Source organism: Malus sylvestris, chromosome 3 (assembly GCF_916048215.2).
Source record: "Malus sylvestris chromosome 3, drMalSylv7.2, whole genome shotgun sequence".
NCBI lineage: Eukaryota > Viridiplantae > Streptophyta > Magnoliopsida > Rosales > Rosaceae > Malus > Malus sylvestris.
Window position 1 is genome coordinate 21,356,370 of NC_062262.1, and position 26,038 is coordinate 21,382,407.

Consider the following 26,038-nt stretch of genomic DNA (forward strand, 5'->3'; position numbering starts at 1 on the left):
AATTTCTTGTAGTCTAGTTTAATTAAGTTGTACTTTTATGCAGTTGTTCTTCAAACTAGGTCATCTAATTCCTCCTATAGCAACAAATTGGGAAAGATATTGTAAACAATGGTGTTTAGAATGGGCTACTCCGTACATTGCTCGTGTACAATAGTTCAAATCCATTCTAGGGTCTATTGTCATAACTAGAGAGATTGTGGAGCTTGACGAAAATTGAAGTTGGTGTAGTGCTTGTCCAAAACTTTAAATTTTCTCCTTTTGATTGGTCTACTATAAGACTTTTTTTTTTTGGCAATTAAAGCTTCAAGATGTTTTTTTTTTCTTAATTTATATCAGGTATATGGAAAAAATTATGTGATGTAAAACTTTTTTCTTAATATGTCGAAGAATTCACCAGGAAAACCAAGCTTGCTGGGTTTAAAATATCTTCAATAAAACCCAAAACTTCCCTTAATGGGATTTCAAAAAGCATTCTCTATCATATAACATAACCCCACTTACATGCGTTCCTTGCAAAAACTTCCATTTGAAGTTGTTTCCATTATCATCTAGCATAACCCTAGGGGTTCGGGTTGGAAAAATGCTTTACTTCATTAAGCTCCTCCATTTCAATCCTAACCAAACGTGTACATCAAGCTAAAGATTGGAAGACCCCTCTTTTTTTTTGGTTGACTTCTAGAATAGATTAATATTATTTGTTTATAGGGAAATTTAACGAAAAGCATCCGGTACTGTTCACTTTAATGAAAAATCATATTTTTACACTAAAAAGTCAATCCTGGTACTATTCACTTTACTCTTTATTTTGTCCTTATCATTAAAACTCAAAGTTTTCAAGCCCTTTTCATTAGTTTTCCTTTGTTTTTTATATCCTTTTTTTTAAGAGACAAGTTTATAATGTTCATTGTATATATTACATAAGGTAATGTTAGGGAGACAAAATTTACAAACTGAATGATGTGTCGCCAATATAAATGAGTTTATCAAACCTTAGTTAATAAACCAATCATCAACTTTCATATCTTTTAATTTCTAAAATTTAGCCTCTTTACATTACACTATTACATAAGTGACACACTAATATGGGATATAAGTATGGATATGCTATCCACACTTTATTTTACTTTTCATACATCATTTGTTAATTTTTGTTCGTGGATCTTCTTCAATTCATCCGATCCGATGACCGAAAATAAAAAAAATGTGTGAGAAGTAAAAAATGATGTTTGGATATCACACCATATAAATATGTGGTGTCTCTGGCATTACCAAAAATGGCACCCGAAACAGGTCACAATTAATTTCCCGACTAAGCTATACAAAGGACAAAATGAAAAAAAAATAGAATAAAAATTAATAAATGGACGGCCAATAGATATCAATAATCAATCGGGGCCCAAAACGTCGGCGTATCTTTGCTCGCCGCCTGAAATCGAAGCTGGTTAAAAAAAGGAAAAAGAAAAAAAAAGAAAAGAAAAAAAGAAATAGAAATTTCGTTTCTCTAACCTCATCCCATTGGACCCAAAAACCACAAACCAAAAGAAACCAAACCACACCGTTCTCTCTCTCGCTCTTTCTTCCCTCATTTCTCTCATTCGCCAAACCCTAAACGCGAAGACTTTTAAATCGCAATCCGATGCTCTAGTCCGTCGAATCGCTGCGTGGATCCGCTGTGGAGTGGTGCGTTTATCTTCCATTGTTTTTATTTTTTCTGAATTTTTCAATTTATTTCCCAGATTTTTTCTTGGAAAAGTTTAGAGCTGTTTGATGTAAGTCTGGTATGGGGTTTTGCTTATCGGATCTGATGTCTTCGTTCCAATTTTCAATTTTTTCATGTATATTATAAAAAGTTTGAATGTTCTTTCTTTGTCTATGGGAAAATCTCTCATAATTTTTTTTCTTTCTAAATTTAATTTTTGCTGTATTCAGGAAAGGGATAAGGAAATAGAAATCGAAATCGAAATCGAAGGGGTATGATACGCAGGTATTGGTTTTGAAACCTTTTTTTTTCTTCTAGGATTTGGTTTGTGTTCTTTTTCTCCCAAAATTTTCCAGAAACCAGACATGATTTTTATACTGTTGGGTTTTTGTATTTCTGAGTTGTTGATGAATATTAGGGGGTTGTATGGATTTAGTGTTTCATGTCCTAAATTTCTAACTGTTGTTTGAGAATGTTGTTGGGATGCTTAAATCTGTACACCCGGTTATACGAATAATAAATGCGAGAATGATTTTGTGATGTGGGTTAGCGGTCCGACAAGAAACAAGAGTTTCTATGGGAGCATGGAATCCTTTCTCATGGTTACAAGGAACCTAGTTATAATGCGGTTGTGGTCTTTAATGAGTTATACTATGCGTTGAATGGGTTGGTAGTCTTTCAGAGGAGCTTTAGGAACTGTTAGTGCTATTATTGGGTTTGTAAGGTAGTTGGTTTCGACAATAAATATATATTCTGTCGTGAATGTGATCACTATGTTTTTCAAAAATTTGTTTTGCTTCACGAAAGACGCTTTCTATTATTCTTACGTAAGTGTTTTTGGTGGCATTATTCATGGGGTGTAGACGGTGAATCAAGCTTGCTACTTAGTTTTGACATATTAAGGCATGTCTATTCCATGAAGGTATGTTTGGTTAAACTGAGTGGATATCTAGTTGTAATATCAATTGAGACGTTGTCAATAAAATGTAGATCATGATACATTTGCTGGCGATAAGGGATGGTGTCCACAATGAGCTAAATATGTTGGTCTAACAATAGGAATTTATGTTATGCTATTCATCCTCTTTCAATGGCCTTGATTTCATTCGGTTGAGGAGCAAAATTTGGTTGATTTGTTTCTCAACAACTGATGCAGCTTAAATTTTATGCAGATTTATTGCCACACTCAGTTAATCAAACATATTTGATGGACGATGATTCCACAGATGGATAACATGTCTGCTCCTTCATCAAGGGAGCGTGCCCAACGCCTGTATGACAAGGTATATCCTTTTGCCCTTGCCCTTTTTGGAAAAATTATGCTGTTTCTTCCTATATGTTTAAACTGCAACTCTAACATGCATGATATAAAATGTTAAATGTGAGTTCTGTTAGACTAACAGCAGGAACCTGTGTGTGTGTGTTGTATCTGAATTTTTCTGTCGATTTTTCTCCATATTTGATGCTATTTTACATTCATATTTTTACCTTTCAGATTCTTGAGTTGGAGAATAGGCGTCGAAGGTCTGCCCAAGCACGAATTCCATCAGATCCCAATGCCTGGCAACAGATGCGTGAGAATTATGAAGCAATAATTCTTGAGGATCATGCTTTTTCTGAGCAGAACAATATCGAATATGCTTTGTGGCAGTTACATTACAAGCGTATTGAGGAATTGCGAGCACACTTCAGTGCTGCTATGGCTTCTACAGGTTCAAACACATCTCAGGGTGTGAAAGGGCCAATTAGGCCTGATCGGGTTACAAAAATAAGACTGCAGTTTAAAACATTCCTTTCAGAAGCAACTGGATTTTATCATGATTTAATAGTGAAGATCAGAGCAAAGTATGGGCTTCCTCTGGGTTATTTCTCTGAAGATTCTGAAAACCGGACCGTTATAGACAAGGATGGAAAGAAAGGTCTAATTTCATGCCACAGATGCTTGATATATTTGGGTGACCTTGCACGCTACAAAGGACTGTATGGGGAAGGGGACTCAAAAACTCGTGAGTATGCTGCAGCCTCAAGTTACTATATGCAAGCTGCATCTCTCTGGCCATCCAGTGGGAACCCCCATCATCAGGTATTTACTTTATATATTTTTCTATATATATTCTTATCTGGATGTCTGTTTATCATTATTGTGATGGTTTGCTCTGAAATGCTTCAGCTTGCTATATTGGCTTCCTATTCGGGGGATGAGTTGGTGGCTGTTTATCGATATTTTCGTAGCCTGGCGGTGGATTGTCCCTTTTCAACTGCGAGAGATAACTTGATTGTTGCATTTGAGAAGGTATTTTGTATTTAACATGACCTCATTAAATTTTGTAACTATTTGTATTGATCTTGTCTTGAAATTTCGGATAAATTTTTATTTATCTGGATCCTCCAATATAATTCTTTCAAATGTTTAAGCCATACTTAGAAGTATCAAGCATTCGTTCTAAATTTTTGTGCACCGAGAATGATGGAGGTTACTAATGGTTATTATGTTTTAGTTCTAATTCTTTCCCAGTATAAATTTTACATGCGATTTTCTGTTCTATTGTCTGACATGCTATATATTTAAAACCTGTTATTTGTTTATTTTTTTTGTAGAATCGTCAGAGTTACTCTCAACCGTCTGGGAATACTAATGCTTCTGCAGTCAAAGAGTTGCCTGCACGGTTGGCAGGCAAAGGTAGAGGGAAAGGGGAAACAATACCCACATCTAAAGATAACAGTACTGAAGTGAGCCTGGTTAAGGAAAGAGCATCCAGTACCCAGGAGACTTATAAGGCTTTTTGCATCCGTTTTGTCCGTCTGAATGGCATTCTTTTCACTCGTACTAGGTATGTTTTTGTTGAAGTTTATTAGTTTGGAGTTTTGTTGAAGTATATCAATCTGAATGGCATTCTCTCTCTCTCTCTCTCTCTCTCTCTCTCTCTCTCTCTATCTCTCTCTATATATATATGTATATCCTGCCTGCATCTCTCTCATTACAAAATGTTTGGAAGATTAACCTCCTTATTATGATTCTTTTTCTGTAGCCTGGAGACATTTGCAGAAGTTCTAACTGTGGTAAGCAGTGGCTTATGTGAGCTTCTGTCTTCTGGAGGAGAAGAGGTGCTGAATTTTGGTGCAGATGCTGTTGAAAATGGACTTGTTATTGTTAGACTTATCTCCATATTGATATTCACAGTTCATATTGTGAAAAAGGAAAGCGAAGGTCAGACATATGCAGAAATTGTACAACGTGCTGTCCTGCTGCAGAATGCATTTACTGCTGTTTTTGAGTTGATGGGACACATCTTAGAGAGATGTGTGCAGTTGTGTGATCCTTCTTCAAGTTTCCTGTTACCAGGTATTTTGGTTTTTGTTGAATGGTTGGCATGCTGTCCTGATGTTGCAGCTGGAAGTGATGCAGATGAAAAACAGTCGTCTGTTAGATCCAAATTCTGGAATGTATGTATATCCTTCTTCAATAGTCTCTCGTCTACTGGGCCAATGTCGATAGATGATGATGAAGATGAGACTTGCTTTAATAACATGAGCAGATACGAAGAAGGTGAAACTGAAAACCGTCTTGCTCTGTGGGAGGATTTTGAGTTGAGAGGATTTACTCCACTAATTCCAGCACAAACAATATTGGACTTCTCGAGGAAGCATTCTTTTGGAAGTGATGGCCATAAGGAAAAAGGGGCCCGTGTTAAGAGGATTCTGGCAGCAGGCAAAGCTCTTGCAAATGTGGTTAAGGTTGACCAGGAAGCAGTATATTTTGATTCGAAGTTAAAGAAATTTGTCATCGGTTTTGAGCCTCAAGTGCAAAATGATATTGTTCCTACCACCTATCTACATATGGCTAATGGAAATGATAATCTGCAAGAAAATCAAGTAGTGGGCACAATCAGTTTGGGAGCTGCATATCCAAAGCCTGAGTTATCCATGGAAGGGGATGAGGAAGATGAAGTAATAGTCTTTAAACCAATAGTGGCTGAGAAGCGACCTGATGCAGTAAGCACCGCATGGAGAGCCTATGATGGCCTAGAGCCTGGTAAAAATGCTTCTCCAGGTGATCAAACAGTTAATGTAACCTATGGTTCTGCCGCTTTGGATAATCTACACCATCAAAATGCCTTTAGGGCTGATTTACAAATACCTGTAACTTTTGCAAATGGTATACCCCAACACTTGCAACCAATCCAGTCACATGGTTCCAAGTTTTCTGTGGATACTGGTTTTGGTGTTGGTTCACAACTACCTGCATCAATTACCAATACAGTACCCCTGAATTTGCAACCAGTTCAATCAAATTCCTTGAATCTTGCAATGGAGGAAGAAATGTCTCTTGCTAATAGCTTAAAGAGTATGGGATTTATGGGGAATGGGCATGCACTAAAATCTGAGCCTGTAGCAGTTTCTGTTCCATACCAACACCCAGTGAATGGTAGTACTAGTGGTATGTTTTACAGCCACACAAAAGCTCCAGAAAATCCTTTGTCTTATAAAGTTGATGCAACTTATGGAGCAATCGCTGACGGGTTGACTGTAAAGACATCATCAGCTCTGCCTACAGGTATCCGAAAAAGTCCAGTAAGTCGACCTGTTAGGCACCTTGGTCCACCACCCGGTTTTAGCCGTGTTCCTCCCAAAAATGCGAATGAATCAATTTGTAGTTCAGATTCAATGAGTGAGAGTCTAGTGATGGATGATTACAGCTGGTTGGATGGATATCAGATGCCATCTTCAACAAAAGTAAATGGGCTCAATGATTATGTTAGTTATTCATCTCAATACAATCCCCATCGCTTCACAAACAGCAACGGCTTAAGTGGAACAGTGAACTTCCCCTTTCCTGGTAAACAGGGTCCACCCATGCAACTACCAGGGGAAAACCAGAAAAGCTGGCAAGATATCCAGAGGCTTGATGACCTCAAGCTACACCATGAAATGCAGCTGCAGCAACAGCAACAACTTGTAAATGGAAATCAGCACTTGAATCCACAGCCTGAGCAATATCAAGGACAGTCTCTCTGGACGGGCCGCCATTTTGTGTGAAGTCAGTATGGTTATAATGTTCTTCTCTTCATGATGGCATTACACCTGTTGCCTATCTGTTCTTCATGTAGAGTTCCCTTATTGTTGTTAAGGTTCCTGAGGATGATCCTGGTGAATGTCTGCATCGCCCTTTGCTACTGAACACAAACTCCAACTTTGAAGCTTTGTCAATGTTAAATTTTTGTTGGAGCATTGGTGACCTTGGCTTCTTGCTGGCAGTTACAACTACACAGGTATGTTTGTGAAATGTTATTGTTCATAAATCACTTTTCTTTCCGAACTGATCTGTTTTATCTTATGGTTTGTGTCGGTCAAAGTGTAATACAAATAGGTAGTTCGGTCTCTAACATTCTAAAGCCTATATTAATTAAGAAACCCATACGTGCAGATATTTCCCATCTCTTGCTTATATAATATGCGAGGAGATTCTGTCTATGAATTGTCGTTAATACATCTTGTCTCCTTATAGTGGCAACCTTTTCCATTCCATAGACTATGGGCTGGTTTGGTATTGCTGTGTTATGAAAAAAAGCTGCTGTGAGAATAAGCGGCTCTGCTGTGAGAATAAGTGGTTGTGAAATAAATCAGCAGAGTGTTTGGTAACTTTTTTGTAAAAGTGCTTTTGGAAAAAAAAGCAGTTTGATAGTGGGTCTTTTCATCAAAGGAGCACTGTAGCTCCGTGTGCTTTGAAAAAAAAACCAGTTTTCTAAAGCTGCAAATAGATGCTTCAGCTTTTCCTTTGATTTCAGCTTATTCTCACAGCAGCTTCCAAAATAAGCCTTTTTTTTTTAGTTTACCAAACGCCTAAAACCCTCACAGTTTTTTTTCATAGGTGCATTTTTTTTTAAGCACCTCACTCCCAAACCACTGATATATATGGGCTAAAATTGTTGTTAACTTGGTGGTTGTTGATTAACTCATCTTCTCAAAGAAAATGATGAATGTTCATATTGTGGTACCCTGCACTTCGCTTGCACTCCGCGGGGAACATATATCAGCGGCTTCACCATACTAACCTTGAAATGGTGGTTTATAGCCTTTTGGAAGTAAATAAATCTTTAACTCGTCCAGAAGTAATGAATGTGATTTTTTTAATTCTTAAATGAACCTTCCAATCATTAACTATGAAGGTTGAGCTGGTTTTTTCCATTTACTTATTCGGGTATTGATTTTGTGTTTGTGTTTTGTTCAAGGCAGATTTTGCCAAAGCTTTCCAGCTCGGAGGATGAGAGATGGATTCGTGTTTCGTGTTGCGGAGTTCATAAGAAGTAACTGCCTTGTCTGGTAACTTGGGGATGGATAGAAGGTGTTAATAAGATGATATGTTGGTTTTGGGGGATATGTATGCATCCGGCAGCTGGTGGAATAAAAACGGTTTACTCGCTTGCGTGCTCTCTACTGAAGTGTTGAAGCGTATATTGTTGTTGGATATCAGTAATCATCAGGTGGGAGATGATAGTATGTAACATGACCTTGCTTTCGGAGAGCTCTGAGTTGTGCACAGGTTAATGGGAATGGATGATACTAATAATGGACATGTATGTGAAATGGGATGTGGTAGATGCATACATATAACATATTTGCGCTGTCAGTGTGAGGAGTCGTGTCGCGAGTCAGTCGTAATGTGGTGAATGGTGTCATGGTTTCCCAATTTGGTACTCGATGTTTTTTATTGAGCTTTTTTAGTATAACTAACTATGGTGAGTGGAATATTCTGCCCTCTATGAAGTCTGGGCTTACTTGAACTTCATAATATTTGAAATAAAATAAATTATGTGAACAAATTGTAAGTGTTGAATGTCCGGTGGTTTTAAGTTTTCTTCGGTTCATTTCCTATATTTTGTTTGCTGGTCGCAGATATGGACTGTTAGGTCATCTCCGATGGAGTGGAGCTAAATGTTTAAAAGCTGAAAAATAGTCTGATTTGCTCAAAAACTCATCCCCAACCAATTGTTAGGATATAATTCCATAAGAGTCCACCAGGGTATTATTTGGCCAAAGGGACATCACCTGGCCAAATGTAGTCCCCCTCTCTTAGTCCGTTTTTGGGTCAAGCTTTTTAATTGCAATAATTGATTCAAATTCAACGATTAGATTTAAAAACATTTAACAGTAGTTTAACTAAATTAATCAATAAATTTAAAGTACAAATTTAAAACTAATAAATTATTTAGGAGGCTATGTTTAGTCTATTCGGTTAGAAATGATATATGAATATGGCATAACGCTGTTCATTTAAAAATAACTTTTTGCATGACTATAATTCTGAATGGGGCTATGTTTAGCTCTTTCGGTTAGATATGGCGTTATTGATCGATCATGTATGGGATTGGGATGCCTTGTGTCTGTTGGCATCCCTACGCTTATTGCGTTGCTGATGCAGCTGACTTGAAGAACGAAAACACAGCTGTTTCCAGGCTTACCTTTTATTTTGGTGTTCATTTCGGACGATCTACTGTTTGTTGGTGACGCTTGTTGTGGGTAGAATCAAGCTTGTAGGCTATATGTAGAAAGAGGGACTTTCAAATCTCAAGGGATTGAGTCTAAGGAATCGACCGCAAAATGTAAATAAGAGGGGATTAGAAATGCGCTACGTGAGATGCGAAATAGATTTTTGATTTACTAAATAAAGATGTTAGTATTGTGATGCAGTCCAATAATTAAATTAGTGGCAACGGGATGTAAGTATTGTGATGCAGTCCTAAAAGAAATGTTCATTCCCAAGGAGATGAGATGACAGACATCAATCAATCGTTGGCTCGACATGACAATCAGTTTGCGGAGATGAAGGGGATGATGGAGGAAATAAGGCTTCGGTTTCTGAAAATCCACCACTACCAAGGGGTTACAAGGAAGATTATGACAAAGAACATGAAAATGTTAATCCATTTGCTGGTTGAGGCACGAAAGATACCACATATTCCCCACAGACTAGTTGCTCGGGTGATTCAAAACAACAATAATCGTTGAGATCCTGGATTCAAAACTGAAATCCCTGAGTTTCATGATGGGATGCTACCGAAGGAGCTCTTAGATTGCGGTATAGGACACCTTTGATTTCAAGCAGGTTCCAGAAGACAAAAAGGTATGTCTTAAAATAAAATCATATCTAAATTTGTGGGTCCATGATTTTCCAAGGTCGGAGTAAGGTGAATCGGAATACAAACACCTCATAAGATCGGTCATGGACTTAACAATTTTCCAAGCGGAGTTGCACAAACGGAGTAGCGATGCCACCATCATTCTATTCCAGAGCAACGGGAGAACTCTGATGACTCCGCTGAGATTGACCATGCTTGTCCAGTACGACATGGAAACCTAATTGAGGAGGGAATTAGCTAGTTTCATATATTCTTGAAATCCTTATAATCTAAGGATTGGCATGCAATATCTATTTCTAGATACCCTCTGTATTCTCCTGGTTTAATATGGATTCCATATCCGAAAAGGTCTTTATCTCGACTGGTATAAATACTCCATTCTAAGGTTCATCTTTAGTAACGTAATTATCTCGCACTTATTCTCTTCCATACTACTTGAGTCTCATAAAGTAACTCGATCGTCAAACAGCCTTTGACTGGCACACCCTTAAGGATACAACAATCTTTGATCATCGTAAGCGTACACTTGCAATACTTGAATTGGGTAGACAACTCGATTTTCCTTTGGCATATAAAACTTGAAGGATATCACTTTTTTATTTATTATTTATTTTTAATTCAACGATATCTTTACACTAAGGGAAGAGGGAGTTTGGTTAATCCACACAATGGATAACCTAATTTGGTATCGAAATCGCCATCCATGAGATTCGAACCTAAGACCTCCCACTTCCAAGTGAAGAGGAATACCACCAGACCGTAGTACTGAGTGGCTGAAGGATATCACTTTTAAGAATGAAGAATTATAATGGATAAAAGGGCAACTTAAGAGCTTCTGAGAAAAAGAATAGAGAAGATTTATATGAAAACAAAGAGTGCATTTTTGCTCACCACCATTTAGTGTGGTGTATACTCACCACCTTATTTATCACCATTAGATGAATTTGAATTTTTGAGATTTGTGCCTATCTATTACATGAATCTCGAAATTCAAACTCATATAACGGTGATAAATAGGGTGGTGAGCATACACCATACTAAATGATAATGAGCAAAAATGCTCCCTGAAAACAAAAGGCTGTAGAGCCGTTAGACTATGTAATTGCCCAATTAATGCGTTAATCAATATGACACTTCACAATGTATAACTCCCTCATTTAACTCTTAGTTATAATATGAATTAAATGAGTTGGCTAGTAACAAATGAGGCTATAAGTGATGAAGCAGCTATGCAATAATATCAAATAAAAAAACAATAATATTGCATAGTAAATGGGAGGAAAGGAAACGGGTACAACAAATTTGTCTTTTCAAATACTTATCAAAATTCTAACTGGAGATAGTGGACCCTTTTTAGATGGCTAAATAGCCAAAATGACCCATGAGATTTGCATAACTCATCACTTTGATCCCTAATATTTCAAATCGATAAAAGTGGTCATTGAGATTGTCGACTATCTATTATTTTGGTCATTCCGTTCAAAACTCCGTTAAGTGTCCCGGAACTCTTGACCGGAAGTTTGGACAATTTTCAAAGTTTCGTAACTCAATCGTTTCTTAACCAAATTCGACTCATAATCAGGGCCGGTCCTGAGTTTTTGGGTGCCCAGTGCAAAAGCTCAAAATGTGCCCTTTTTTAATACGGAAACATATGTTAAAAAAAAAAAATTTAACGAGTGCTAGAACCCAGTCGAAGCTAGGGGGCTAGGCCCTCACGCCCAAATTATATTACTTGAGAAAATATACAACGGGGGGACATAGTACCTAAATCCCGACAATAAAAAATACAATCATATACAACCAATATAATCATCATCAACATTTAAATCCACATCACCACCATTTTCATGGTCTTGAGACTCATCACCAACATTTTCTTCTAAATCACTACAATTTTCATGATCATGAGACTCCCCAACAACATTTTGTGACTCTTCACCAACATCATTTTCTCTCAAATTTTTAACTGACTCATTATTTGTAGAGAAAAATTTATTAAGAGATCCTCTTAAACTTTCGGCAATTTCGTTATCCTTTGCCTTTTTTTTCCTTTTCATATTACCAGAGAGTTATTTCCTAAAAGACATGGCTTCGATAATTTGTTTGCAAAAATTACCTACACATGATATAACAAAAATATCCTATCAAAATTATCATTCCAACACATATTATATATTATAAAAACATTAACACAAAGTTTAACATATTATAAAAATTGAACCTAAAAATTGGGTTTGAAATGAAATCAAATAATTAAATTAGTCAAGAATTCAATTCATCAACAACAATTCTATACATCAATTATCATATAATTCTATATCACTTGCAAAATTTTATATTAGATTATGAATTGATAATTCAAATTTTAAAAGTTAATTTACCTCAAAACTCAAAGGGGTTGGTGGTGAGTGAATGCTCTTGCACTTGAGCAGCCAATGCCCAATGTTCTGTGATTGCTGTCTGCCTGCGTGCAACAGCTTGCTGTTGATCTTTTGGCTGTAATGGGGACCGAGTGGGAAAGGGTTGTAAAATGGGTTGTAAAATGGGAAAGAGTTGTAATTGGCTGTAATTGGGAAAGGGTTGTAAAATGGGAAAGGGTTGTAAAATGGGGACCGAGTGGTCCCTCTAATAGTCTAATGTTTGATTTTTTTCTTTTTTGGGCTGTAATTCCCAAAACTTGGACCGAGTCCCCAAATCCCAACACACGGACCGAGTGGTCCCAAAACCTGTGCCCTTTTTTAAAACTTTCTTGGGCTCTTGCCCTCCAACCCCTATTTGGGCTTTGGACTTTATATATATATACACTTAGTTATTTGGGTTTTTTTTTGGTGCCCCCTTCAATTTGGGGCCCTGGACAGTTGCCCCTGTGGCACTGGGCCTGGGCCGGCCCTGCTCATAATATATCAAAATGAAGATAGGAAAGTGTATAATAAGATTATACTTATTTGGAAGCCCAATGGCTGCCGGAGATAGCCGGAAAATAGCCTCAAAGTTGACTGGTCCGAATGAAAACTGGAAAACTAACCGGAAACTGGGTAAACTTTAAACGTTCATAACTTCTTCAATACTCAACGAAATCAAGTGATTTAAAAACTAAAATCATACTTATTAATGAGACGAAGAGAATGATATCTTTTTTGATGGCTAAATCGCTGTGGTTTGGCCGGAAAACTGCTCGAAAGTAGCTGTCTTGGTCTCAAGTTAGCTACTTTTGAGCCGTTTTCCGGCCAAACCACAATTATTTAGCCATCTAAAAATATACCATTCTCTTCGTCTCGTCGAGAAGTATAATTTTTGTTTTTGAATCACTTGATTTCGTTGAGTATTGAAGAAGTTATGAGCGTTTAAATGTTACCCAGTTTCCGGCGAGTTTTCCAGTTTTCCCTCGAACCAGTCAACTTTGAGTCTATTTTCCAGCCATCTTCGGCAGCCATTGGTCTTTCAAATAGGTATAATCTTATTCTACACTTTCCTATCTTCATTTTGATATATTATGGGTCAATTTTGGTTAAGAAACGATTAAGTTACGAAGCTTTGAAAATTGCCCAAACTTCCGGCCAAGAGCTCCGGAACACTAACGGAGTTTTTAACGGAATGACCAAAATGATGGATGGTGGACAATCTCAGGGACCACTTTTATCGATTTGAAATGTTAGGGACCAAAGTGATAAGTTATGCAAATCTCAGGGACCATTTTGGTTATTTAGCCCTTTTGGCATTAGAGCTATCAATTGGATTCAAGGGTGACGGACTGACATATCAAGGGTCAAGACATCAGCTCGAGTTCTTATAACAAAATTCCAGTTCGTTAGCAAACTGTAATTCTCGAGACAGAGAATCGACACAACCTATACGTCATTAAAAAGCTCTGGGAGTCTAATTTTGAAAGCAACAAACCATGTGGCAAGAGAAATTTTGTATGAACATATATCGGCAAAACACCATAGAGCGTCGGTGCTGCGCAAAACCAACGCACCGTCTCTGTGGCGGGAAAAATTAAGAGTTAATTAAACAATACTCAAACTTTACGCTATATATTAATTGAAAGCCCTTCCAGTCTGGTTTCCAAATCTTCAAGTGGTTCTCCAATCCGTTACTTCTACAAATACGGTATTTGCATTTTACTCAATCTGGGAACCTGTATTTTAGAATATATATATATATATATATATATATGTGTGTGTGTGTGTGTGTGTGTGTGTGAGTGTATGTGTTTTAATCTCTATAATTTGTTTATTAATATGTTACATTTATGTTTTAAAATGTCATGTCATTTTTAATTGCATGAAATATTGTTTGGTTTTCTTGCTCAATAAGGTAATTTATTATTTTTATATGTTTGCCTTTTCTAAATCCTATCTACTTTTCTAAATCCTATCTACTTTGCCACATCCTGCTAATTGTAAAGTTACATTTATCAACTTTATGATCTAGACACCTCCACCTTGACTTAAACACGTTTGCATGCAATTAGCAGGAGTTGTAGCCTCACAATCCAAGTATATCTCACATAGTATTTTATTAGTATTTACTTACTTGGCCACTACATTTGTAGCCGCCTCCTAGTCCTATAAATAGGAGATCAACTCCATTTGTTTTCCTCCACGAGCTAGCATGCAATGCATTCTCTGGAGCTCACGTAGTGTGTATACATACATAAATATGTGTGTGTGGGGGTGCAGAGAGAGGTTAGAAATAAAGGAGAATGGAAGATTTGGTATTAGGAGTTGTTTATACCATACTTAAGGTCTCCGTATTTAGATCTCGTATAAATACTCGGAGGACTTAAATATAATTATGTAATAAAGGAAAGGGCAAATATGTAATAAGTGAGGAGCCCTTATTCTATAAAAGGACTCCTCACCCTCACAATTAGGGGAGGCCAATTCCTAGGCCTTCTCACCCCTCTCACATCCCCTCTCATATTCAGAGGTTCTCTCCCTCACCTCTCAGAGAAATACAATAATCAGTGTGGACGTAGCCCAAACCTTGGGGTGAACCACGATACATCTTGTGCTATTTACATTTCTTGTAGATTCACGATCGGATTTACGTTGTTCCAAGACCTCCGATTTTGTGCATCAACAAGAGTGATTAAGGAGCTTGTTCAAGTACGTGGAGCTTAGTTATTGCGGTAGTGATGTGAGCCTTCATTTTAGCTTTGGAATTGAGGTAGGGTTTTTTGGGGAACTTATCACCATTGGGGTATTTGTCTTGTTTAAACTTTGTTAAATATGTGTTATACTTGATATATCTTTATAATTGATATAAGTGTGTATTTTGGAATATGATATTCATATTGCTGTTATTGTCGATAATGTGGATATCAAAATAATGTTGGTTAAATCCATATCATTTCATTTGGAGCGGATGGATTCTATTAGTTTATTTGAGAAGATGGTACAAAGTAGTGGGGACTCTAGCGAGCGAGAGAAGAACAAGGACTAACAAAAGGGATATTTGGGATGATTGAGTTATGGGGGTTAGTTTGTATAATAGAGCATTTGGACACTGCTACAGTGATAAAATGCATGGTATGGAACATGCAGGTTCGCATGTTTTATCATGTAGATTAATGGGTTGGGTAATTGAAGTTAAGCTGCATTCATAAAATATAATATATGTCGATAACATGTTATAATTGATTATGTGTTGCACGGTTTAGCCTTGAAAATTATCCTTCATAAGACTTCTGCCTTTACTGAGCTGTGGTTTCGCTCACCCTATACATTTTAGACCTTGCAGGTTCGGTACAAAATTAACGAAGGGTAGATGAGCTAAGGGCGTGTTAGACGATGGATTTAAAAGGTTAATTTATTTTTGTACACCTTGAAAGGATTTTGGACTTTATTTGTAAAGAGAAGTTTGTCTTTCATTTTTCGTTTATATTTTTACTTTTACTCGCACACCAGGCGCGAGATTATTTTTTTGCCGGCCTTAGGTTCGGGCGTGACACTAGAGTATGTCGCAACTGTCAGTAATTGAGGCTGGGTATGTTATAAGAATGGAAGTTGAAGAAATAGTTGTTTCAGCTTTTTCATGTGACAAATTCCTAAATCTTGAACTTCTTCCATTGTTTGATTGTTATCCAGATGGTTCTTGTGAAATTTGTTGTGGTATATATCATTATAGTTTTGTCTATGATGAGGGTGATGATGAGCGTACAATTGATGTGGTTGATCAAGAAGTTTTTCTGCTGTTTGGTGGTAAGAGTTTCTTTGATTCGAATCCTCTGCCAATTTGTATTTATTACAGTAGTGATGAAGATATAATTACAATGGTTGAAGAGTACCAGGGATAACTAAATATTGAGGCAAAAGTTGTTGACATCCGCAAAATTCATGATCCTTTTTGGGAAGATTTCATGGCTCGGGATATGAGAAGGAAATACTTGGATATAACTTTTCAAAATGATTTGAATTATTTATACTCGTTCCCACTGAAGCGTTTAGGAAGCATTATCCTAAGGTGATGGTTTTTAAGAAGAAAAGATTAATGCGTACGTGCATGGTCTATGAGGATGTGGAAAATCGAAAATCAAAAGTTCTTTTGACTATTTTGCTTCTTGGAAATTTTCAAGGAATTCAAATTTATTGATGTTAAATTGGATGAACTGGAAAATATTATTGGACATCCAAAAGATCGAGGAAGACCAAACAAAACTCGAGGACAAGTTTTCTTCTATGAGGGGAGAATGATGCAGATCATGGAATTTAAGTATTATAATAAAATACATTCCTTTTGAAGCTATAATGCATTTATACTGCTTTAAGTTTGTGACTTATGATTATTTAAATCTTTTAGTTTTTTGGGAGTTATATTGTAAGTCATCATTTGAGTTGTCTTTTCATATTTTTTTCTTCATATTTTTCACTTTAAATTGTAAGCTTATAAATACATGTTTTTGTAAGGCAGAAAATATTAGTAGGAGTTGTTTGAAATATCATATTGAAATTTGAATTGTAAACTCATTTTTTAAGTGCCTTGCTCTTATTTAAGAGGTTTTTGTTTTTTTTCTTCTAATTGTATATGTTCTAGTTGTATGCGTTGTAGATTGGTACTCAATGCGAAGTACTTGAATTTTTGAGGTCTCTCTTTGCACATGGGGATAGTGCATCCTACTTATCTACCATATCCTATTCATTTTATTTTCACTCTTATTTCCCACCACATTTGTTCCCTGCATCACCTTGTTTGGTGTCTAAGATTTGATTGAATTGGATATCCTATTCGAGGTATGTTGAAAAAAAAATTTAAAAAATATGTCTAGCTTGAATGTATGAGATGAATTATTTATTAATGAAACATATCCTTAAATGGTAGGATAGTGTTTGCTTCTTGTTTCAGTCTACCTGGAGAAGTATGATTATTCAATCCAATTCAACCTTATGCAATCTAGACAGCAAGCAAATTATTAAGTTGATGAGTTGGATAAGCAGTTGTGACACGTAAAGAAAAAAGAACATGGAATATGCCAAGGAAAATGATAAGCACACTGTTTTTAGCCTCTTAGAGACTCTTGTTTATTTTGGTTGTTTGATTCCATTTGATTTATTCAATCTAATTATCATAAATATACGAAGCTAAAAATGGGGGGTAAAAATCACTTCCTTATGCGAATTTATGACTGTGAGACCCAAACTTTGTGGACGGAAATGGGGAAAAACATATTAATAGTGTCTAGTATTCCTCTTCACTTCACTTGTAAGTGAGAGGTCTTAAGTTCGATTATAACCAATGGCGAATTTAAACTACAATATTACTAATTTATTGTTAAACTTAACTCACCCCACCCTTTTGACTTAGTATAAATAATATTGCTTGGTTAAAAAACAAAATAAATATATAATAATTAACCGTATATTGTGATTTATAGTCCGAAACCATTTTCTTGGCTGAGTGCTAACTGGTTGGATTAACAATGGTCAATCTCATCGCGCCTTACACGGTCCTTTTTGTTGATGTCCTAACTTTTATTTTATGCTGGTATAAAACATAAATTATAAAATGTTCTCTTGAAGTGCATCGATAAAATATTGCTATACAAACACCATGATTTTCAGTTTTTTTGTCCCTTTTTTTCGTCAAGAGATTACTCGAGTGAGTTATTATTTTACGCAAAGAAGTAGCACACCCATCAAAACACACATCAATTTAAAGTCAAATTTTAAAAACTCAACAAAGTAGTTTTTATTTTTTATTTTTTTTAAATTAAAAATAGTTATCAAACAAAATTTCAATTTTAAAGAAAAACGAAAAGTGAAATGAAATGATTATCAAAAGATGCCCAAGTTATTATATTAACACCTCATAAATTGTTGAATAAATCAAACATATTTAATACACCCCACATTTGTTTTTTCAATTAAAAATTATCTTAATACACACCACTTCCTTCCCTAGAATACCCTCACACCCCACATTTTTAATATACACCTTACATTTTCTACATACACCCCACATTTCTCAAATCTTATAACACTCATTTGTAATTTTGCCGAATGATTTTAAACCATCTGAACGTTAGTTTGCAGAATGATTTCAAATTAAATGATTTGAAAATAATCAATACACCTCAATTATTTGCTAAGAATCATCGTACAACTCAATATCAATATTAATCTAATACTTTAATCGGTAAAGGGGGCGTAGTCTTATGCTCTGTTAGTCTTATGTAAATAATCAATAAAGCTTCTTATTTGGACAAAAAATGCTGACTGGATTTTTGACAAAAGATGTTGCCTAGGATTTAAGCATATGTGGGTTTGTTTTCAATTCCACCATTAAAACCCATATCGTCTATTTTTAATATTAGGTGGTAATTTTAGGTGTTTAATTCTTCATGTAACCCCTATGATCGCTAAAAGATGAATACGAACATAGAAGCTTAAATAATGCAGTAAAACCAAGATTAAATAATTATCGATATCGTCGAAATCACTAAAACAATGAAAAATATGAAGTCTTACCTCATGTGAAGCTTTCGAACACCAATTTCGTATTCTATTCGTCAAAAATAATTTTTCTCAATCAACATGTTTGTAGTTTCATTGGTTAGGGTTTTATTCAACAATGGAGGGTGGAAGAAGATAAGTAATACATTAAAAGTGATTTGGGGTGTATTTAGAATTTTTTTTATCTTTTTTAAACCTAATAAGGTCAAAATTGTCATTGCATATCATTAATATTAAATTTTAATGTGGGGTGCATTCAACATTTTGTGGTGTGCTAATATAAAAAGCCTTAACTTATTTGGTGTGTTATTATTAGGGGACACCTATTTTTTTTACTCATATTGTGGCACATACTTTATAGAGCCTACTCTATAACTTTTTTCAACAATCCAAACCGTATATATTTCAATTTATCGTTCGTAGATCATCCCTGTAAAAAGTTAGGCAACTTCAAAACTATTAAAACATTCATTTGTAGTTAAGAAAATGAATGAATACTGATAGGGATTTTTACCATTTGCAAAAGTAGGGATAAAAACACTTTAAATACTTGCAAGAGTACAAAGTTATCGTAGTATAGCAACTCAAGCAAGGTCGTTTTCCACAGGGATTGAATGAGTAATTTATGTAAATACCAAATTTTAATTAATTATTTGAAAACAAAGTTTGGAAGAAGGTAATTTTATGACCTAAAATATTAAAAACGAATTTAATTAAAAAAAATTAAATAAATTGGCAAAGTAAAGGAAACAAAAGAAAATAGTTTTGAAAATAAATTTGGGCACTAGGGTTCCGCCGTCATCTTAACAATCCTCCGTAGTTCTTCCAATTACTTGTGAATTACACATGCATATTGTGAAGGTTAGGTTTTCCTAAAGTATGCCCTACTTGGAACCTCCAACAAAGAACGTATATCTAACATGCAACCTGTCCGTGGTGTCGAGATTGAATGTGAACATGCAGGACTCATTAAGTTTTGTGAAAACCTTTTGAAAAACCATATAACCCTTAAGGCGTGTCGTCCATCCTAAGAAGTTACACGTATTAACCACAAGAAGCCAACGCCAATTCCAGGGACAACCCTCTGCCATAATTGCATCAAATTACTTTTCTAAATATCCTAATGGTGGCCAATCATCAAGACAATTAGATAGTTTCAAACACGGTGATTAATAATTCAAAACTTGCATGCATAATATCATAAGCAAAATATTATTAAGAACATATGGATAGAAAACACTTTAAAAATAAATTTGAATATCTTTATTTATACTACTACAAAATAAAACCCTAAAAGGTCTTAGAATAAAACTAGGAAACATAATAAAATAATAAAATAGAAAATAAAAGGTTTCCTATTTGAACTAAAATTCAGACTTCTCATAAAATCAGTATTTTGACCTACCAAATCAACTCCAATTTGGTCCCAAAAGGTCTCTTTTGAAAGCTGAAGACATCCCTTACAATATTCTAAAGGAATCTTCCTTAAAATATGCCATATTGACCTCCAAAATGCCCAAAACGTCTAGAAATGTCAATCTGGGAAAGCTAGGCGCTAGACCTTTATTTCATCGCCACGGTCAAATGGCTTGGTAGAAAAATTTGGTACTTTGATACAATCATCTTGAAAGACTCACGAACATCCTCCAATTGGAATCACTCCAAAATTCATCCGTTTGATCACTTTTTGCTCTAGAGGAAGTTGAATATCCTACATTGAAAATACATAACAAAGTATCAAAGTTCTACCAAAATAACTAATAAATTAATACTAAGAATAGGGTAAAATAAATGGTATAATATGGACTTATCAAATACACTTATACAAAGAAAATGAAAGTGACTACCATTTAATTCAACGGTCATATAGTTTTGGTTTGGATGATTTTCGATATACATGATCGTTGAAAAAAGACCAAAATGATAGACAATTGGATTGTTGAAATACATGATGTAGTGGATCCTATAAAATATATGCTAAAAAATAAGTGTCGTCTGATCCCAAGCTTCTGGTAATGGTATCAGCAGAGAATATTCCTATAATAATTATTTCATATTAAAAAAATGAAAAAGAAGAGAGAAACTAATTTTCTACCTTAATAGTTTTGAATAATTGAACTGCAAACTATCCACACACCTCTTTTTACTTCTCATACACCCTTAGTTAATTTCTGTCATTTGATCTTCTTCAATTCATTCAATCTGATAGTCGAAAATTAAAAGGGTGAGTGTGTGGATAGCACACCCCATTTGAAAAACGACGGTAAATCCAAGATATGTAAATAGTGTGTTCTAGAAAGAAAGAGGGGTAAATCCTAAGCACAAAAAAATATTTCATTTCCACATTTGTGTTGGTTTTTTTTTTAATTTTTTTTAACGGGACTATATAGCTAGTGGTTTCACTACAATAGTCTATTAACAGCATCCTCAAGAAATGAAATATTCCTTGGCATCTTCATACAATGATTATGAAATAATATATTTTTATTACAATTTGTACAATTAAAACTGTTCAATTTATTAATCATGCATTTAAAGATTATCTTTATAAAATACTAGTAGAGAGCACACACTTTGTGTGTGTGAACAAAATAGGTATATGATTGTCATTTTCTATAAAATTGAGGGTAAAATAGGAAATATGGATATGATTGTCATTTTGTCAAAAGATACAAAATTAAAGCCTCTTCAACCGTCCACCTCCTCCCATGTTCTCCTCAAGCTCAACTGCTTCAGTTCATTCAAACTATGCAAAACACATCATGATTTCACTTACGTGTATGAAAAAAAAGTGGTGGGACAATTTCTCTTAATAAGTGCATATTTGTTTATCTTATGTAAATATTTTGATATAAATTACTATTTTGCCCTCTTTATGTAAATATTGTTGTATCAAAAGTGAGGGCAAAACAGGAAAAAAGGGAAAATTTTGAAAGATATAAAATTACTATTTTGCCCTCCTCATGTCAACATTATGTATTCAAAATTGAGGGCAAAATTGGAAGAAAAGGGGGCAAAAAGTTGACAAGCACATAAACCATATGAAAGTTGACATGCCCAAGTAACCCAACTATAGTGGGAATTTTTCTTTTTTGGATTATCTCATACCTGCAAAAATATTGATATTATCTCGATATTTCCATCGAAATTTCCGTATTTTTGGACTACCGATATTTTAGACCTTGATAGGGACTCTATGTGGTACTAAGTCACTCATGTATCTTACCATGCAATGTATAAAGTGTAAAATATTGTACTAATTCATTGTATATAAATGATTATGGTGTGTTTAAACTTCTTTCATTAATTACTACATATTTTCTACACTCACAATGTTTGCTAGCTCGCTATATAATCAACTTAAATTAGTTAAATCCATCATGCAATGCATTTTCTTCCAATTTTTTGTGATAAACTAATAGATAATTGACTAAATAAACATCTTGCAAAGTTTCAATAAAAATTTCCAAGTTTTTCTTACAATTTCCTTGGTTTTTATTCAATTTTTATCGATATCGATAATATCCCGATATTTCCATCGAAATTTCCGTGTTTTTGGACTACCGATATTTCCGATATCATCGATATTTTAGACCTTGCTTCCAACTACGATGGTTCAATGTCAACAAGATACATTAATCATAATTTAACACATAAACCATATGAAAGTTCAATGGCACACGTAAGCGGGCAAACTAGTTTAAAGGTTATGATTTAAAAACACACGCTTTTGACATACATTTTGACACACGTTTTTGTAGAGCTCATTTCGTAATACATTTCAACAATCCGTATCGTCTTTTTGACTCCCTCAAAGATTATGTCTACCAAATATCTCCCAAATTCAAAATCATATGACCGTTGTATTAAACTTAGTGCTTCTTTGTAGAATCGTATATGTCCATTTTTTTTATTATAAATGAATGTCTAAATGACTTTGGATTTCTCTTATTTTTTGTAATAATGATCTATGAATGATGTACTAAAATATAAATGATTTGGATCGTTGCAATACATTACAAAGTAGACCCTTCAAAATATGTGTAAAAAACGTGTATATCCAAATCTATCCCATTTTAAAATATGCTTTTAAGTTATTTATCTTCATCTTCTTCCTTTTTCTATCCATCACATTATTGATAAAGTAATACCACAACCTAAGAATTTGCAAAGTTAGGGGAAATTACTAATTGTTCGGCTGTAAACTTTTCATTAGGTTAAATCTAGATATTTCTGGTTTTAAGGTCCCACGATAATTTATTTTTACGTTTATCATTATTAGGTTAAAAAACCCTTTTGCAGAAATGAGCAGAATACAATGAACCATATAATACACTGTATCATTTGAATTTCATTCACAACAAACTAAGGCTCTAAAAGGCGCTAGGCGCCAAACTCTAGTTGGACGGTGGGCAGTGGCGGAGCCAGGAATCTTACCACAAGGGGTTTTAGTGTAAAAGTCCAAATAAAAATTTAGGATGGAAAAACATATTGAAAATGAAATCATAGTACTTTCATTCATAATTCATAACGGAAACAATATTACAAGCTATAATTGTCCATGACAAGGTTTCATATTTTGAAAACGAAGCATTATAGCTTCATTTTCAATACAAGCAAAAATATCTCTCTCAATATAAACAAGCAAGCTATCACTCAACCATTGATCTCCCATTTTGTTCCTAAGTGGACCCTTAACAATATTCATGACAAAAAATGCTCTCTCCACTGAAGCAGTTGCAACTGGTAAAACTAAAGACAATGTAATGAGTAAATATACATAATTGAATACTCGATGCATCATTGTCTCCACCATTTTTTTTGCAAGATTACCAATCCCTTCCAATTGAGAGAAATCACTACTGGAACGCACATAATGAACATAAATCTCAAGTTGATCTTCAAGTGCAAAACGATCCTCATCCGAAAAGTCTTGAGGATAAAATTGAGCAAGACAAAGTAACTTTGGTTTATCAAAAGCTACAAATGAATCTTTCGGACTCACACATGCCAAACAAATAAGCAACTCGGTATTTACCTCATTAAAGCGATCCTCTAACTCCGTAATTTGCTCATCAATGACATAAATAAAGAGCTCCACACGATAATGATGACGATTTGTCTTTATTGGAGCATTACGCCTTGACCTCCCTGGAAGTATAAATGCCTATTCCATGTTAGGAACATCAATATGATGTTTTTCACAAAAAGAAGATACTTCATCAACCAATGCATCGAACCCATTATTCTTCATCCAATGTAGTTTTTCCTTACATGATTTCACTAAAGTCATTGCATTCACAATTTCTTGATCTTTCATTTGTGAGTCCCAATATGACTTTCATCAAGAAAAGGTGAAACACAAACTCAAAAGTACATATGTCTCTCATTAACTTATTTGCTTCACCCGCACTTTCATTGGGATTATCATCAATAACCATTTGAAGCACATGAACCACAGACGAAAACATGGAAATGATGCTAATCAAGGTACCATAGTGTGAGTTCCATCGTGTGTCACCGGCACGTTTGAGACTTGTTTCTTGATTTAAGCCTCGCCCCGTTATAAGACAATCATTTTCAAAAGCTATCACAAGCTCTTCTTGAAGTTGTTGTCTAAGTAAATCACGCCGCTTACAAGATGCTCCAACATGATTAACCACACTATTAGCCGTTGCAAAAAAAGAGGCAATGTCTATATTCTTCTTTGCTACGGCAACAAGAGCTAGTTGAAGTTGATGAGCAAAGCAATGAACATAATATGCACAAGGTTGTTCTCTCAATATCTTTGTTTTAAGGCCATTCAACTCACCTCTCATATTGCTAGCACCATCATAACCTTGTCCCCGTAGCTTGGAAATGCTCAAACTGTTGCAAGAAAAGAATGTGTCAATAGCATCCTTTAGTGAACTTGAAGTAGTGTCGGTAACATGTTGGATACCCACAAATCTTTCAATTACATGCCCGTTGTCATCTACATAACGCAACACCATAGCCATTTGCTCTTTCACCGACACATCACGTGCTTCATCCACCAATATTGAAAAGAATCTATCTTTTAGACCATCCATGATAACATCAAGTGTTTCAAGGGCACATGAATTCACAATTTCTTTTTGAATGCAAGGAGCTAGTAATTTGAGATTCCCCGGAGCATTTTCCATCACAACTTCTCTAACTTTATCATCATTATCTGCAAGGAATTGTAATAGCTCCAAGTAATTTCCCCTATTGCTTGAAGTGGCACTTTCATCATGGCCACGAAAAGCAAGACCTTGTAGTAATAAAAACTTAGTGCACTTGATTGATGCATTCAAGCATGTGCGATAAGCCTTACGAGCTTGGTCGGAGTGTTTGCTCACTGCCGTTTCAATATGTGTAGCTTGATTCATCAAATTTGTAGCAGCTTCTCTAGCCTTATTATGAACACTCCCAACCGGTCCAACATGCATCTTAAATCTTTCTCTCCCTTTCTTCCAAGTCTTAAATCCATCTCTAGTGAAAGCTTCACTACCTACTTGTTCAAAATTGGTTTTAAATAGATAGCAATAGAGACAAAATGCCGCATCTTTAGACATACTATACTCCAACCAATCAAACTCATCAAACCATTGGGGAATGAAGCGTCGATTAATTCCCGACATATTAGTTATTGGGAAATTATGACCTCTAGGTTGACAAGGTCCTTTTTGTAGATATGATCTTCGGACCTCATCTCTCATATTAGCATCATAATCTATTATTCGAGTTCTTAATCTAGGATCCGCTTGAAGATTACCCAAAACACCATCTAACTGACTTTGTCTTGAACTTGGAGTTCTTGAACTACCAACAGTATTTGAACTATCAACATTATTCGAACTACCCGAACCTGATGATGACTTTCTCTTAAAAAACCGTTCCATAATAATTCTACATATACAAAATATTCAAAATAAATACTCACAATAAAACAAACCATCAACATAATCAAAATAAATATGAATTGGATTTCAATTAAATTAAACTGTAAAATGGAAAGAAAAAAAATTTAGAGTATCGTTCCATTAAGTAAACTATACTAATATGCATAATAACTAATCCAACCAAGCCAACAATTCAATTAATCAATACCAATTAGCATACACATTATTCAATAAATAAAAATTCAATTCAACTAATCATATGAATAATTGTATACATTATGTAATAATTCAATTAATTAATTGAATATGATAATCAACAACCAATAACCAACTTAGTGCATT

General features: G+C 35.0%; 2 protein-coding genes across 6 annotated transcripts; one reads left to right on the forward strand and one right to left on the reverse strand.

The window, feature by feature from the left end:
• The first annotated feature begins 1,504 nt into the window (after nt 1–1,504).
• On the forward strand, nt 1,505–8,520 carry LOC126615190 (nonsense-mediated mRNA decay factor SMG7-like). Of its 5 annotated transcripts, none has more exons than XM_050282953.1 (9): nt 1,505–1,680; nt 1,930–1,984; nt 2,563–2,621; nt 2,872–2,982; nt 3,195–3,782; nt 3,870–3,992; nt 4,298–4,530; nt 4,729–6,969; nt 7,934–8,520. In XM_050282953.1, exons 4-8 carry the CDS (start codon nt 2,914–2,916, stop codon nt 6,734–6,736), a joined length of 3,021 nt encoding a protein of 1,006 aa, XP_050138910.1. In that variant the 5' UTR covers nt 1,505–1,680; nt 1,930–1,984; nt 2,563–2,621; nt 2,872–2,913; the 3' UTR covers nt 6,737–6,969; nt 7,934–8,520. The 5 variants fall into 5 exon arrangements, with proteins under 5 accessions (XP_050138910.1, XP_050138909.1, XP_050138908.1 ...); XM_050282952.1 differs by lacking the exon at nt 2,563–2,621 and having other exon boundaries at nt 4,729–6,754; nt 6,828–6,969; XM_050282951.1 differs by lacking the exon at nt 2,563–2,621 and having other exon boundaries at nt 7,930–8,520.
• A 3,107-nt stretch (nt 8,521–11,627) lies between these two features.
• LOC126617059 (uncharacterized) lies at nt 11,628–25,183 on the reverse strand. The gene is made up of 3 exons (XM_050285128.1): nt 24,169–25,183; nt 23,625–23,942; nt 11,628–11,803 (listed from the first exon to the last, which is right to left on the reverse strand). The coding sequence occupies exons 1-3, from the start codon at nt 25,181–25,183 to the stop codon at nt 11,628–11,630; spliced, it is 1,509 nt and encodes a 502-aa protein (XP_050141085.1).
• Nucleotides 25,184–26,038: the final 855 nt, after the last annotated feature.

Bases quoted from the DNA above. Each gene is read 5' to 3' on its own strand.
- LOC126615190 (XM_050282953.1), top strand. From the start codon at position 2,914: ATGATTCCACAGATGGATAACATGTCTGCTCCTTCATCAAGGGAGCGT. The intron at 3,783-3,869 runs GTATTTACTTTA...GAAATGCTTCAG, and splicing joins GTGGGAACCCCCATCATCAG to CTTGCTATATTGGCTTCCTA. The intron at 4,531-4,728 runs GTATGTTTTTGT...CTTTTTCTGTAG, and splicing joins ATTCTTTTCACTCGTACTAG to CCTGGAGACATTTGCAGAAG.
- LOC126617059 (XM_050285128.1), bottom strand. From the start codon at position 25,183: ATGAATCAAGCTACACATATTGAAACGGCAGTGAGCAAACACTCCGAC. The intron at 23,943-24,168 runs GTACTTTTGAGT...TTATACTTCCAG, and splicing joins TAAGTTAATGAGAGACATAT to GGAGGTCAAGGCGTAATGCT. The intron at 11,804-23,624 runs GTAATCTTGCAA...ATAATGAGTCAG, and splicing joins CTCTCAATTGGAAGGGATTG to TTAAAAATTTGAGAGAAAAT.